Source organism: Sturnira hondurensis, unplaced genomic scaffold (assembly GCF_014824575.4).
Source record: "Sturnira hondurensis isolate 20B ecotype Veracruz unplaced genomic scaffold, ASM1482457v3 Scaffold0021354, whole genome shotgun sequence".
NCBI lineage: Eukaryota > Metazoa > Chordata > Mammalia > Chiroptera > Phyllostomidae > Sturnira > Sturnira hondurensis.
Genome location: NW_028093985.1, coordinates 4,209,423 through 4,224,796, shown reverse-complemented (window position 1 = coordinate 4,224,796; position 15,374 = coordinate 4,209,423). Strand labels below are relative to the sequence as shown.

The window sequence follows — 15,374 nt, the reverse complement described above, 5'->3', positions numbered from 1 at the left end:
CACCTCCAGATTTTTGTTCTTTCGCCTTCGCCAGCGCATCGTAGTACTTGTCAGCACATTCAGGGATTACGTCATTAGTATTGCAGACGTTAGACTTCAAAACAGACAAGATATCACTTGTCTTTTCTTTCTCCAAACACTGATTAACATCAACCACCAGTGTAACCCCTGGATAACAACAACAACAACAACAACAATAATAATAAATGTTTCTGTTAATGGTTACCTTTTACTTACCCCGGAGGCATGTAACCTTTTAGGAATGCACTGATGTCAAACCTTATTACCCTTTCAGAGTATGCACCACATATGCCTGAGAGACAGTCACCAACTCACCTACCTGTTTAGACCATAAGAATAAGATCCCACAGGAGCCTGGTCCATCAGAAATCACAGTATCCCCCAGTTACTCTTGTGCGGCAGTGAGGCACCAGTGCAGCTCACTGTGTAACCTGTGAAATCCGGTGCTTGCCCACCAGCAATAGACGTGCAGCCCTCACACAGGCCATTAGTCAGTATTTGAGAACTAGGGAGATATTTATTTATTTTAGAACAAGTAAAATGTTATTTAAACTATGTAAATCCTGATAGTCTCCTGTACAGTGCAGGTATATTTCCAAGATTGCCATTAGCAACCAAATGAATGTTCTAGAAAGATAATGAGCACAGCTAGTGGATATGTACAGAGGAGTACAGAAACTTAACTCTGGAACCAATTTAGACCTGTAAAGCTTTTATCCCATTTCAAATTTCTGCCTTTCTCCATAAATGAAATCACACCGAACTCTTGGTTGACTGAGGAAAGTTTACATGGTAAGTTCTTTACTGTCCACTTTAATTCCAGGTAAGATTATTATGGCCCAAGCAAATGGAACTATTGTTTTCACAACCTGTACATGTACTGAATTAGAAATATAAAACAAAAAAAGGAAAAATAAACTAGTTTAAAATACTTTCTAGATGAAAAAATCTTGATGAAAGGAGAAGGGAGAGAGGGATATGTTTTATTTTTAAAATACACACATGTCAAACTCTACCACACAAATGCTAAATATTATGTTGTTCTTATCAAATTATGTCCACATGTGTACAGAACTATAAAGCGTGAAGGGGCAAGAAAAATGGAGTCCGACTTTCAGAATCTGAAGAGGCACATGAAGAATAAAGAATGACTGTGGCAAACTCCAACTGCTGCCCAACAAAAGGTAGAGCAGTATGTTCTCGTGCTGAAGTTACTAGCAATGGGTGAGCTGCCCCCCTTGCCTCTTCTCCAGAAAATCTTTGTAGGATGAGAACACTGCAGTAAATGACAAAGAATTTTTACATGATTTACATCTGAAAGCTTCATCTAGCCTAGAAAAATACCACTTCCCTTAAAAGATGGATATTGAAGCCATAAATTTCTTCATATAGTAATGTGCTTTATTGTTGAGTATTTACGTTCAATGAATGGGCCCACAGATTAATTTTCCAGCTGCCTGGAGCTTTGCATCTTTTTATTTTTAAGATTTTATTTATTTATTTATTTAGAGAGAGGAAGAGAGGGAGAGAAACATCAATGTGTGGTTGCCTCTCACACGCCCCCTACTGGGGACCTGGCCTGCAGCCCAGGCATGTGCCCTGATGGGAAACGGTACCGGGTGACCCTTTGGTTTGCAAGTGGGCACTCAATCCACACTAGCCAGGGCTGAAGCCTTGCATCTTAACAGAACCATTTCCTATGAAAAGCTAAAGCCCTGAGAGAAAATCCTAATGGAATAATCTCTGTCGTGCTCATTATTTTACCTGCAGTCCCACTAAATGGAAGGAGCTTAAAGTTTGCTGAGAGCTGCCAGAAGAGTCCTTCGTGCCATTAAAATTGTGCTGGACTATAATGCAGGGATACTTTCAAGGGCTATGGAGGTATTTGGGCTTCTTTGCTTCTGCACTAAATGGTCTTGAACTCCCACGCTTTTTAGTTTTTTCCCTCCCTGTCACTTCTTGCTGCTGTCTATGTGTCTGTGGAGGGCAACCCAAACACTTTCGTGCCTAGTAATTAATTCATGGCATCTGATGTGCTCTGAGTTGGGAAGAAAAACAGCCAAACATCATAGCATTATGCCTGAGATAAAAATAAACGGGCTCCAAGTGTCTGTCCAAAAGGCCCCCAATGAGCAGAGTAAATCAGCTCCAGTATGCAGGCTTCTTGACATCTATATGATTGCTTTCTGGCTTAGTCTGTGGGTTGTGCACTCCAGATAGCTGGGGATGTCAGATGAATGATCTCCATTAAGTCAGGTATAGTTCTGCTAAGAAACAATTAAGAAACTTCCCATAAATCACCTAAGAAATCCAAAAGCATGTTTGCGTTGTATCTGAAGCCATGCAGCAGCAGGGCTTTCACTAAGGCATGCGGTTGGTTTGTGGGGGAATGAGGTGAAAACACCTTTCGGTGTATAAAGTGCAGATCTACCTATGGTGCATAATCAGATACACAATACATCTGTGGTACTCAAGTTACATGGTGAGGACCAATCAGAGAAAACAATGTTTAGAAAGATTCCGGTGGGTGCAGTAATGGAAAAAGGTTGAGCAACATCGCTCTACGGAGTCACAAGTAGAGACAAACCCACTTTAAGAAACAAGACGCTCCAGTGAAAACGAACCCTGGGCCAAAATGAAGAAAACCCGACTCCTCTGCCCTTTCAAACCTTGCCTGTGGTCACGTCTGTGAGCCAACACATTTTCTTTTATCTAATTATCTGGGAGTGGGATTGATGCTTCCAACATGTGGCCAGAATCTGTCTCGAGTCTTCACACAAAGGATGAAACATGCTTTTAAAAGTAAGATTAAATTCCTGTTAAAAAACTGAAAAATTCCTATCTCAGTGTCAGAATCTATATTGCTTTACTTTCAGAGAAGCTTTTGGTTGTTCTACACCATAGAAGAAACTATACTAGCTCTTCTGAGGGACAGGACAGAGGCAGAAGGCAGAGTTTTAAGTGCAATATCAGAGCACAAAGTCACACATTTGAGGAGAACTCTGACTTTCACAGTCAATAAATAGAATCATGAGTCTCATGTGAAAAAACAGGATTAACATTTGCAAGCCAAATGTAGGAAGAATACAGAATATAAGGAATAATATAGTATCCAAATTGGTTTGATCTCTAAGAGAAAAACTGTAACCCTTACAGGCTACTTAGGTGTCTACAGGATGATCTAGTTTCTTGAAAGTTTTTCTTCAAACTACATTGCCTTCAGTTTTATATTTAAATTCAAATCACTTACATACATATCTCAATTGTATTTTTTTCTTAAGGTTTAGAACAAAAAGACTTCAAAGATCCTAAGGGTATAAAAGTTCAGGTTGGGAAAGACACATATTTTTCCTGGCTAAGGAAATAAAACCCAGATGTTTCTCCCAGATGCTCCCGAAGTTTAAAAGTGTATGTCTGGAGTAAGAGTAAGGCATTTCAATAGCAATCTGTGACCTGATAGAACGAAATAGATTCTAGTTGTGCTATGAATGGACAGCTTAATGAACTAGACTTTTAGGAATCTTATTTTAATTTATGGAGGTTATTCACACATGTAGAGTGTTCGTATATCAGTCTTGCCGCTATCTGACATTGCCAAGTGAATTTTCATAATATTTCTTTATGAAAACAGAGGCTTAGAATAAAAATTTTTTAAAAGTTCTCCTTTGAGCCAATGTGGGCATTCTGCCAGTTGAGGAGTGTGTCTCTTCCAGGAGTGCATGTGGGACATGGAGAAAATCCCAGGGTGGGTTTGCGGACCCACTGGGCCCACCGTGAGACAGACTTCAGCTGGAACTCCACTGATCGCCTGGCCTCCAGAAGCCACCACTCTGACTGCTTGGACCACAGTGACATTCTAGGTCTCTTGGAATTAGTGCCAGTTCAGAGCCAGGGTTCAGTAACCCCTGCAAAGTCTGATCGAGTTCTTTTCCCCAACACAGCCGCCACGATAAGAGGCCGTAGGTCTCTTTGGGGGAAGCCCAGGAGAAAGATAAATAGTATAGAGTTTTGGCGGTGTGGCAGAGTCCTTTCTCAAGTGAATCCTGCCTTCCTTTTCCTCAAGGGGTCCTGGGCCTATAAACTGGCTCAAGTCTGGGAATTGATTGAGGGGCCATGACTTTCTGTTTTTATGATTCAAGTAACACTTCTATTAACTTGACCTAGAATTCTTCTCCACTTGTACAAGTAAGAAGTTAGCCCTATTTGGTGTGGCTCAGTGGATTGAGTGCCAGCTTATGAACCAAAAAGTTTCTGGTTCGATTCACAGTCAGGGCATAGGCCAGGGTTGTGGGCCAGGTCCCAGGTTGGGGGGATGCAAGAGGCAACCGATTGATGTTTCTCTCTCTCCCTGTCTTCTTCCCTTCCCCTCTTCTCTAAAAACAAATAAATAAAATATTTAAAAAAAAGAATTTAGTAGGCTGTCTGCTTCACCTTTAGGAACACCATGTTCAATGAGCCAATTCCACAGGTCTCTGTGAGTCAGGCTGTGCTAATTACTGACTGCTTTGACTCTCCTGTCTCTCATAGGGTCATGTCCACTTGTGTTTTGGCGATTAAGTGCTGCCGCCTGGCCTCTGCCAGGCTCCCTGTAGGTTTTGGACTTGCCAGGCTCTCCACAATTGCATGAGCCAATTCCTTAAAATAAATCTCCCTCCTTCTCTCTCCATATATGTAGGTGTGTATAGATATATGTATATATACATTTTCCAGAAAAACGGATTGACTAATCTATCTATCTGTATATCTATCTATCATCTCTGTAGTTCAGTTTTTTCCAGAGAAAAATATTTATGTAGTCCTTTCTCAGGAAAACCCTAATAGAGTGAAAAACATGGAAAGAAGGATGGACATATATTGAGCAGAAATGAACTAGTTTCCTAAGAATTAAGATAAAAAAAGGACTTGATAAAACTACAAATCTGGGAGTTTAGAAGCCATTTTTGCTTCCTGGGTTTCATTCAGCCACATTTTCAGATTTTGCTGGAGACAGCACCTCGTCATTGAAAATCGTGCAACCCACAAATCCTATTGTTGTAAAAGTATGCATTCAAGAACTCAGATTGGTAGGAAAGTCCAAATCCCTCCAGAAATTAAAAGTCACATATTTTTAAAAAACTAATTAACATAAAAATTCGGAAGCATAACCAGATACAAGCAAGGCAAGCTGGGCCAGCAGAAGGAGGCGAGGGCTTACACTGCTTTGCTCTGTCCCGGTCCGTGTTGGCCTTGCAGACTGCTTGCTGTATCTCATCCAGCCAAAGAAGTTTAGAAGCACTCTCAGGATCCTGGGAATATGGTCAGAGAACAAAAAATAACACAGTACACGAGGATGAAACAGAATTAGTACTCCTTTTAAAGAGCCATTTTATGATAATTTCCACAAGCTCCTATTCAGTAACCACCAAGGTCCACCATACGCTGTATGAGCTATTAAAGAAATTGACCCCAGTCCAACCACTTCTCCCTTCTCCCGGCCACTCCTCAGCCCAGCCCCCAGTGCCTCTCCCCTGAACAGCACTGATCTCCTATTTGCCTTCATTGCTTCCAGATTTGCCCTCTACCACAGTGGTCTACAGAGAACCAGGCAATTGCTTCCAATGGACATCTCATTACAGCACTCCTTGGCTTAAACTCCTCCAAAGACTTTTCCTGGAGGTTGGGAGCAAACAAAACTCCTTTGCTATGGACTGTGGGGGTCTAATGATCTGGCTTCAGCTCACGCTCCCTGTTCCAGACCTCCACTCAGCCTCTGTCACGCCACAACATTCGACCCATCTATTTGGCTGTGAGTCTTTCTTATCACTTTGGGCCTTAATTCAACTGCCATCTCCTCCAAAAATAACGTCTCTGGCTACCCTCACCAGATACTCAATCCCCCTGTCCCTCTGTCCATGTGGTTCCTGGGGAGGCCCAGAGTGCCGGGAGGGGGGGGTACTCTAAGTTTGAGGGCAACACAATGACACTCACATTTATCAGACACAAAGACAAAAATAAAAACAAACAAGAACATAGTGACTATCTTCAAGGAGCTAACAGTTTAGCACAAGACACAGATATATCAAAAAATAATTATAATACAATGTGATTAGGGCACTAGCTGTAGATACACAACATAGAAATAGCCAAGATGGGCCCTGGTTGGTGTAGCTCAGTGGATTGAGCTCGGGCCAAAAGATCACTGTTCAATTCCCCGTCAGGGCACATGCCTGGGTTGCAGGCCAGTTCTCAGCAGGGGCCAGTTCCCAGCAGGGGATGCACCAGAAGCAACCATACATTGATATTTCTATCCTTCTCTCTTTCCCTTCCCTACTAAAGATAAATAAATAAAATTAAAAAAAAAAAGAAATAGCCAAGATGGGGCCAACTTATAGTAAGTAGGGGTACTGAGTTACAAAGGGGCAGAAAAGACTAGTTTCAGAAAGGAAGTGATAGCACCAATAAAAAGGTATTGAATTGTTTTTCCTTTCTTTAAATTTAATTCAAAAAATTTTTAACCTTTGGGTTGATTCTGATGACCTCGCTACAGGTGCAGTGCTGGGAGATAATTAACTGGGACTTCCAGTCAGCAACTGGATTTTATATAAACTTGTCCTAGATTGTGAGTAAATTATTTTATCAGTAGGAATCAAATGTTCTGGGGGAGGATGAGACAGTCCTTTTTTAAAAATGGGAATTTTGCCTGTGTGCAGAAATAAGTGTCACATACTAAAGCCTAAAGCATGACTGTGATGAAGAGAAGGTAGCTCATCGGAGCCATGGAGAACCACCTTCGTCCTTTAGGACTCAGGAAGGACGGGAAGCAGATAGGAGAAGTAACATTCACCAGCGTTGTGAGAGTGAGATAAAAATGTTTCATTTCAATCCTGCAACCTCCGGGCTAACAAAGACCACTGCGGAAAGCTGGGCCTCTGCTTCCCCAATCATCTCTAGCTAGATCTGCCATATGGGAACCTTCAGAGCTAGTTAAGATGTTCGTTTCTGGGCAGGATGAATGGGGAAGACTAAAATGGGAAGTTCAAGATTAGAGGAGGAATGAAGAAACAGGGAAACAGTAACTATTTTTTCTGTTTCCCAGACAGAAAAAAGGCCACACTCACAAGGTACAGCCTAATACCTAAGTGTATACAAGGTCACTGATGGATGTCTCAGGTTTTTTGAAGGGTATTTGCCATATTTCTTTGTAACTTATCACTGTAACAGATGCATCATACAAACTTTTACCCAGAGGAAAAGAAAGCCACAGTCCTACTTCAAAGCTGATGGGATTAATTTTAAAAGCCAAACAAAAGAGAGACTTTGCAAATCAAGCAAATTCAAGTCAACAGTTGCTAAACATTAAAAAAAAAATCACGAGTAAAAACTAAATCCTACCAGTGTAATGGCCCCTCTTCGACTGCTTTTTTTGATTTTTTTAAATTTTAATTTTTATTTAATTCTTGTTCAAGTACAGTTTTCTGTCTTATATTCCCAGCCCTGCCCCCCCCCAGTGCTCCCCACCTCCCTCCCATTTCCGTCCCCCACCTTAGTTATTGTCCATGTGATCTTTATACTTGTTCATGTGAGTCTATCCCCTTTTCCCCTATGATTCTCTCCCCTCCCCCCTCTGGACCCTGTCAGCCTGTTCCGTATTTGAGTGTCATTGGTCATATTTTGCTTGCTTGTTTGTTTTGTTTAGATTCCTGTTAACGGTGATATCATATGGTATTTGTCTTTCACCGCCTGGCTTATTTCGCTCAGCATAATGCTTTCCAGTTCCATCCATGATGTTGCAAAGGGTAGGAGTTCCTTCTTCCTTTCTGCAGCATAGAATTCCATTGTGTAAATGGACCATAGTTTTTTGATCCAGTCATTGACCGATGGGCATCTAGGTTGCTTCCAACTCTTGGCTATCGTGAATTGTGCTGCTATGAACATTGGGGTGCATAGGTTCTTTTGGATTGGTGTTTCAGGGTTCTTAGGATATACTCCTAAGAGTGGAATTGCTGGGTCAAAAGGCACGTTCATTTTTAGTTTTCTTAGAAAATTCCATACTGTTTTCCATAGTGGTTGTACCATAGAAACAAACAACAAGTGCTGGAGAGGTTGTGGGGAAAAGGGGACCTAGTTCACTGTTGGTGGGATTGCAGAACAACTGTTCTTTAGAAGACTGGAAATATATTTACAGGATGGCCACAGCTCTACCTCCAGCTGAACAGCCAGGTTCAACACATGAGTTACAAATGGATTAAGTGACCAGAAACTAGGCCATCTGAAAATCAAGTACCAAACTCCTAGAAAATTTTAAACACAAAAGTACCCTCTGTTCAATGTTTTGTTTTTTGGTTATTATTTCTATAACAAAATGGCATTTTATTACAGTGTGTGTTACCATATGCTATGTAGTTGAAGTATTAAAGACGGACTTTTGCTTGTAAACTTGGTGTGGCGCAATTTAATCAGATGCAAAAATTTTGCACAGATCAATTAATTCCTAGCTTATTTGTCAAGCCTTTGAGTCCCAGGTGAAATTGGTATTTTTTTATTCTTGCTGCATTTTATGGGCAATGGGCCCATAAAATGGGTTGTCTGGCTTAGCATTTCACCTTAAGTTTTTCAATTATAGGAAAATCTGTTATAGTGCAGTATTTTTTTCTACAAATTAAATCATACCTTCCATAATATTACTCAATTAAAGCTTATATGTTACGCAACATAAATGCACTTAACCCTACTGAGTTGTGTTAATAATGTGTTAACACTTCATAACAGTTAAGATGGTAAATTTTATGTTTTGTATATTTTACCACAATTACAAAAAAAACTTATTGTTGACTTGCTCACCAACACCCATGGAGTAAAGGGAGTCCTCTGAATTTCAATGTTGTGTTATGGTTTTAGTTTAATCAAATACTGTTGTATGACCCCCTCCCCCTCTTAATATCTGACCCTATTGAATGGCTCAGAATATGATGAGCAAAAGTTCTGGCTAAGCGCTGATGACAAATTCAAGCCAGTGTGAATTTTCAGAGTAATCAGGCAACTAATTTTAACTTCACAAAAATGTTTGCTTTCCATGATTTATTTAATTTATAATCATGTAATGAGTTTAAGAATTCAGACTTGAAATAGGTGGGATAATAAAGAAGAGGATAATTTTTTATTGGTCATTATTAAGTAGAAGCTAATTGTTAAGTAGAACCCCATGTATAAAATGAGAAATGGGACAGAGTGAAAACTAACTGCTGGCCAGCGTCTATTTTCAGCCTGCTTCTGCAAAGGACTGTACACGCTCTGCATTCTTTCAACGCACAGAAGTACGTGGGAGAGATTTGCAGCATCTATTCAGAAGGGACTATTCGGGGTGGGTAAGAGTTAAAAGACCCTCTCCAAGATCATGTCATGTGTACAGAGGCTCAGTCTGAGTCACGCACACCAACACAGGGGCGCCGTCACACCCCTTCCGGGAAGACGACCTGAGCAAGCTCTGCCTGCAGAGCACAGAAACATAGTTCTACAGAGAGCACTAGGTTTCCATCTGCTGTTAACACACGGAGCGGCAGTGAAACCGTGCTCCCTAGCCTTCCACACTGGGTAACGTTTGGGAAGCGGGACTCAGGTCATCAGAATGAAGGCCCTCATCTTTGCAGCCGCTGGAGTCATGCTTCTGTCGCCCACTGCTTGTCAGAGCGGTAAGAGCTTTCTTTTCTTACAGGGTAGGAAGGAGGTGCTGGTTTGTGTCACTGAATCTAATTTGCTTCGCATTTCACACAAATTGCAACCCAAAAGGCAGAGTTTGATCTTAGATATTAAAAGGTGGCACCATGGAAGCAGCTATAGTTTATTTACTATTTAAGCCTTGTTAAAGACTAAGTGTTCTCTACTTATATTTAAAAATCAGTGGCATAGCCACAATTTTAGACCTCTCCAATTAATTCAAGTTAATTTTCTTTGTGGGAGGGTTTTTGATTTTCTAAGCATTTCCTCTGACTCGGCAAACACAGAACTTTAAAAAAGAGATTAAAAAAATCCTATGTTTATACCTTCTGGTGATGCTGGAGTGGGAAAACAAGGGCATTGTCAGAGAGGCCAAGCGGTCTTCTTTCAGTAATCAGCAATGCTAATTAATTAGTATTTCTTAATGGAATGCCTTTTTTGACTTTCAGTTGTACAAGGGATTTAGTTCTCCCTATCCTCATATGTAATTTTTAAATTTTAGAAATGAAATCTCCCAAATACTGTCATTCAATTTGCAATGTGTTTCGTATTTTACTCAACACAATGTTAGCCTGGAACTGCGCTTGCTCCCAAATTACCCAGTCTGGGCTAGATCTGCATCTCCAGCTCTCATGGTTAGGTCACACTGCAGTCCACATTGTTGGGATCAACAAGGAGTGTTGCTAAAAGTGACAGCTGGCATCACTGACAAGAATGCTCAGAGCACCTGTGGACAGCAGCACGCGTGGGACTTAGGAATGGGATAGAGTGAATACTACTTCTGGAGTGGATAAGCCCACACAGCAGAACAGCAAAAGAAGCAAGGCTTGTGGATGGAGGTGGTTCCTTCTAGATGCCGGTGGGGTCTCGAGGCGGTGACTTTGCTTTCTTCAGGAGGGTGGGGGAGAAATGTGAAGTGGCTGAAGTCCGCTTCCTTTGGACCTGAGCCTCTTTAAGGCCTTTTCTTGGGTTGAAAAACATTTTAGAATCATTATGCTAAATGGAAACCTGTATAAAGAATTCAATAGGTTTTTAAAAATGTTAACAGTGAGTGCTAGTTTTTCTTAAGGAAAGCCAGGCCATGGAGAATAAAAGACGTGCCCATGCTGAATCAATCAGCTGGGATTCTCACAATAAATGGATTCAAGACTTTTTCAGAGTTGGTTTAGCATTAGCATGATTTTGGCATGATATCTTGCTCAATCACAGGAATTTTCTGAAAACTGACAAACAACTTGGTTTCAATGGCTCTCTCCTCAGACCCTGAAGGGAAAGAACTCATGCGGCAGTGTCCTCAGCCCCCATCTTCCGGCTTCGTGCCGACCTTGGAAGGCACGTTTATTTGGGGGATATACAAGAATTTTCCAAAACTCAAAAGTGAGCAAAAGGGCTTGTGTGGCTGAACTTGAGTGTCATATAACACACCTCCACATGCCTCAGAGTTCACATCCAAACATAGGCACAAACCACCACCACTTCCCAGACTTTTCTGTCCTTTTCTTTAATCTACCTTCCCTTAAATAACACCTGAGCACCTCCCTGCCCCTCCGTCAATGTTACACACTCAATTCAGTTTGTGCACTCTCAGGGTTATGAAGGAGGCTTCAATTTCACCGGAGGTCAACTGGTAGAGATGAAACCAGGAAGCGAAACTGGCTTTGAATGAGACCCATGTTACTGAACACTGACTTCAAGTATTCACCATGTAGAAATTCAAAGGCCACGTGAAAAGAAACTGGCAGAGAAATGGCGTTTTAAATCGACAAGTATGAAGTTTAAATTCAGCATAAAAGTTCATCTTAACAGATATTTGAGGGAATCTACTTTGTAATCATGTCAAAGATTAACTTATAGAAAAATTATATAATAATAAACAGGTCTAAGTATAGATGTTTGTCTTATTTTTGAAATTGCCCTTTCAAGAATTAGGATTGTTAGTATCAAAATGCCACATGATGCCAAATAATTATAGTATTTATTGATTTCATCCTCTGATTTTTCTTCCCCTGTCTCCCCTCCCCTTAAAATCTGGTGTTTCCCTTAACGTCTGCCTTTGGTTGCTTTTGTCCCCCTCACATCTCTCCCTAGGCTGTTCAACACTCCTATTAAATTAAACTACAGCCTCTATGCAGACTAAGAAATCCATACTTCTCATTTTGGTTCCTGAAAGTTTGGACTCCACTCCTAAGTCTTCAACCTGCCCTGGGCCATTCTACAGTCTAATATCCCACCAGCAACTCAAAATCAGGAATACTCAAAATTGAGATCTCAGCTTCTCTCTGTTGCTGCCCCTTGGACCATCCTCATCTTCCAAGTCATCTAGAATAGAAACGTCCAAGTCAGCTTTGCCTCCTGCCAGTCCCACTCCACCTCCATAACCAGTTAGATACTAGGTCCCTTTGACCTTCCATCACAGTCTCATGCGTTCACCTTCACGTTGCCACTGCTGTTGTTCTTGGTCCATAACTCACCATCTTGAGTTAAAGTGGTAACAACAGACTCCAAATGAGGCCCTCTTGCCTTCGGTTGCTTATCTTTTCAGTCTATTTTCTACACTGTCACCAAAGTCATCTTAAACAGAAGTCAAATAAATCATTGTTATATTGGTTTCCTATTGCTGTTATAACAAATCACCGTAAATTAGTGGCTTGACTCATTTATTAATATCTTACAGTTCTGGAGGTTACAGGTCCCAAAATCAAAGTGACAGTAGGGCTGTGTTCATTCTGGAGGCTCTAGAGGACAATCTGTTTTCTTGCCTTTTTCTCGAAGTGGCTTGCATTCCTTGGTTCATGGCTCCTGCCGTCTTCAAAGCCGGCAGCATAACGTCTTCAGATCTCTCTCTCTCTCTGATTTTGATCTTTTTGCCTCCCTATTGTAAGGACTCATGGTTACATGGGGCCACCTGGACAATCCGGGATACTCTCCCTATCTCCAGACCCTTACTCACACATGCAAAGTCCCTTTTGCCACATAAGGTAACACATTCGCAGGCTCCAGGCGTTAGCAGAGAGAAACTTTGGAGCATCATTATGCTGTCCACCACAAGGGCCACCTGCCTGCTCATCAGTTTTTGTGTGGAACTCCAGCATCTATCAATGAGCACATGATTTCTTAGGTTAGGGGCCTTTCAGAGATTTTGTTGTAACCTAATCTTTCAACTTTATCTCTCAGATGAACTTTATTAGCAAAGACAATGCATTTTTGTGTAACTTTTCCACTTGTCTGCGAGTTGAAGACAGAGACAGAGCTCATTTAAAAATTGTATGTAATAAAATGGGCAATCAGCACTCGTTGAATTAACTTATCTGACACTTCTGGCTCCCATTACAGCTCACACTCTGCCTCTGCCCACTCGTCATCTCTCAGAATCTTGTTCCTCTATTAAATTCCATCTCTTTGTGAACCTCCCTCATCTTTGCTACGTTTGTCTTTTCCTTGACATTTTGCTCAAACGCCTAAATCTGTCAACTATTGTCTGAGTGACTATACAGTGTACAGTTAATGTGACGCTGGCCTACAATGGGCTGGTGTGCTACTTTGTTTCGCTCCAACGGTATTATAAATCCCTTACAGGCTGGGAGTTGTCATGTACTTTCTGCTCCTGCATTGGCCAGCATGGTGCTGGGGCATATGATATTCCTTTGACTGCCTGATCTATAATAATTTTTTAAAAATAAAAATGACGCTAAATTTTAGAACTATAGAAATTGTGTAGTGAAATACATTTAGTTTTACTACTGACTTCTGAACCATAGATATGGCTCACCAAAATTTCGTATGTTAATACTTCTTTTTAATGACAGGTACAGGAAATGACACAGACAACTTGGGAGAGCCAACATTACTCATCAAGACCTTCTGTGGAGCTCCCCTGAATTCTTTTGAAGAGATCCCCTTTTCTGCCATAGAAGACTGGGCAGAAACCACAAACGTAAAAATTAAGTGCCCTGAAGAAAGTGTTTCAAATCTCCACGTGAATAATGCTACCATGGGGTATCTGAGCAGCTCCTTAAGTACCAGGCTGATACCTGCCATCTACATCCTGGTGTTCGCCGTAGGTGTGCCAGGCAACGCAGTGACCTTGTGGATGCTCTTCTTCAGGACCAGATCCATCTGCACGACCATCTTCTATACCAATCTGGCCATTGCAGACTTTCTTTTTTGTGCCACACTGCCCTTTAAAATAGCTTACCACCTCAATGGGAACAACTGGGTATTTGGAGAGGTCTTGTGCCGGGCCACCACGGTCATCTTTTACGGTAATATGTACTGCTCCATTCTGATCCTCGCCAGCATCAGTATCAGCCGCTACCTAGCCATTGTCCATCCTTTTATTTACCGGGGGCTGCCCAAGCGTACCTGTGCCTTGATAACGTGTGGGTTGGTGTGGGCAACAGTTTTCTTATACATACTGCCATTTTTCATCCTGAAGCAGGAGTATCACCTTGTTCACAGGGACATTACCACCTGCCACGACATCCACAACATATGTGCGTCTTCGTCTCTCCTCCAACTCTACTACTTCATCTCCTTGGCGTTTTTTGGATTCTTAATTCCATTTGTGGTCATTATCTACTGCTACACAACCATCATTCGGACACTTAATGCATATGACAATAGGTGGTTGTGGTATGTTAAGGCGAGTCTCCTCATTCTCGTGATTTTTACCATTTGCTTTGCTCCAAGCAATATCACACTTATTATTCACCACACCAGCAACTACTATAACACTGACAGTTTATACTTTATCTATCGCATAGCTTTGTGCCTGGGTAGTCTGAATAGTTGCTTAGATCCATTCCTTTATTTTCTCATGTCAAAAGTCCCAGATCATTCCACTGCTTACCTTACAATAGTGAAATCACCTTAGAGAAAAAGGAATGCCATTTGTGAAAACATACATTCTTGGGATAACATGAGCATAAGTGCAAAGAGCTCTATGCTCTAGCTCCATTTTTGAGCTCCTAAGAGATAGTGCTTCAAAATAAAATATTACAAAAGCACTAGCTTTAAAAAAACACTACCAGTATTGTAAGAACATCAGTACAGGAGAAAAGGTATCACCACTCTCTTTACGGCAGCTGACTCATTTGCCTGACTGGGACTTCAAGCTCTTTATATCTCCATTTTGTCTACTCTATGAGCTTTCTACTATAGATGGAGAATGGGAAAAGGGACAATGACTCAGCATGGGGAGAAGCTAAGATCTCAGTTTTATGTGCCTGGCATCATTTGTGATTCCTCTGCCTCCTTCGACTTTCATGCTGGTGGCTGCCTCACTGACTGATTTGATCTTTAAAACTCTCTCACTAGGACCCATTGTCTGAGTCCCACCTGTGCCTTCCAACCACTCTCTTCACCTCCACTTCATGGGGGCCACAGCCATATTTTTCTTCCTCAACTATCAGTTTGAATATCTCACTCAAACCCCCCAGCTCATTGCAACACTATTTATAGTAGCCAAGCCATGAAAGCAACCCAAGTGCCCCTCAAGATATGAGTGGATAAAAAAATTGTGGCACATATGCCCTGGCTGGTGTAGCTCAGTGGACTGAGTGTCAGCCTGTAAGCCAAAGGGTCATCTGTTTGTTCTCAATCAGGGCACATGACTGGATCGTGAGCCAGGTCCCCAGTAGCGGGCACGAGAGGCAACCACA

At 41.5% G+C, this 15,374-nt stretch overlaps 2 protein-coding genes across 4 annotated transcripts in view; one reads left to right on the top strand and one right to left on the bottom strand.

Annotated features, from left to right (window-relative positions):
* Positions 1-15,374, bottom strand: part of IQGAP2 (IQ motif containing GTPase activating protein 2) — a 277,347-nt gene that overhangs the window by 58,410 nt on the left and 203,563 nt on the right. For 2 of the 3 annotated variants that reach the window (XM_037032366.1, XM_037032369.1), the window contains exons 14-15: positions 5,216-5,306; positions 1-168 (exon numbers count right to left, since the gene is read on the bottom strand). In XM_037032366.1, the coding sequence (XP_036888261.1) occupies positions 1-168; positions 5,216-5,306 (259 nt within the window). The remainder of the gene's footprint in view (positions 169-5,215; positions 5,307-15,374) is intronic. The other variant, XM_037032367.1, reaches the window with a different exon arrangement.
* F2RL2 (coagulation factor II thrombin receptor like 2) lies at positions 9,218-15,365 on the top strand. Its single transcript, XM_037032370.1, has 2 exons — positions 9,218-9,689; positions 13,521-15,365. Exons 1-2 carry the CDS (start codon positions 9,626-9,628, stop codon positions 14,585-14,587), a joined length of 1,131 nt encoding a protein of 376 aa, XP_036888265.1. The 5' UTR covers positions 9,218-9,625; the 3' UTR covers positions 14,588-15,365.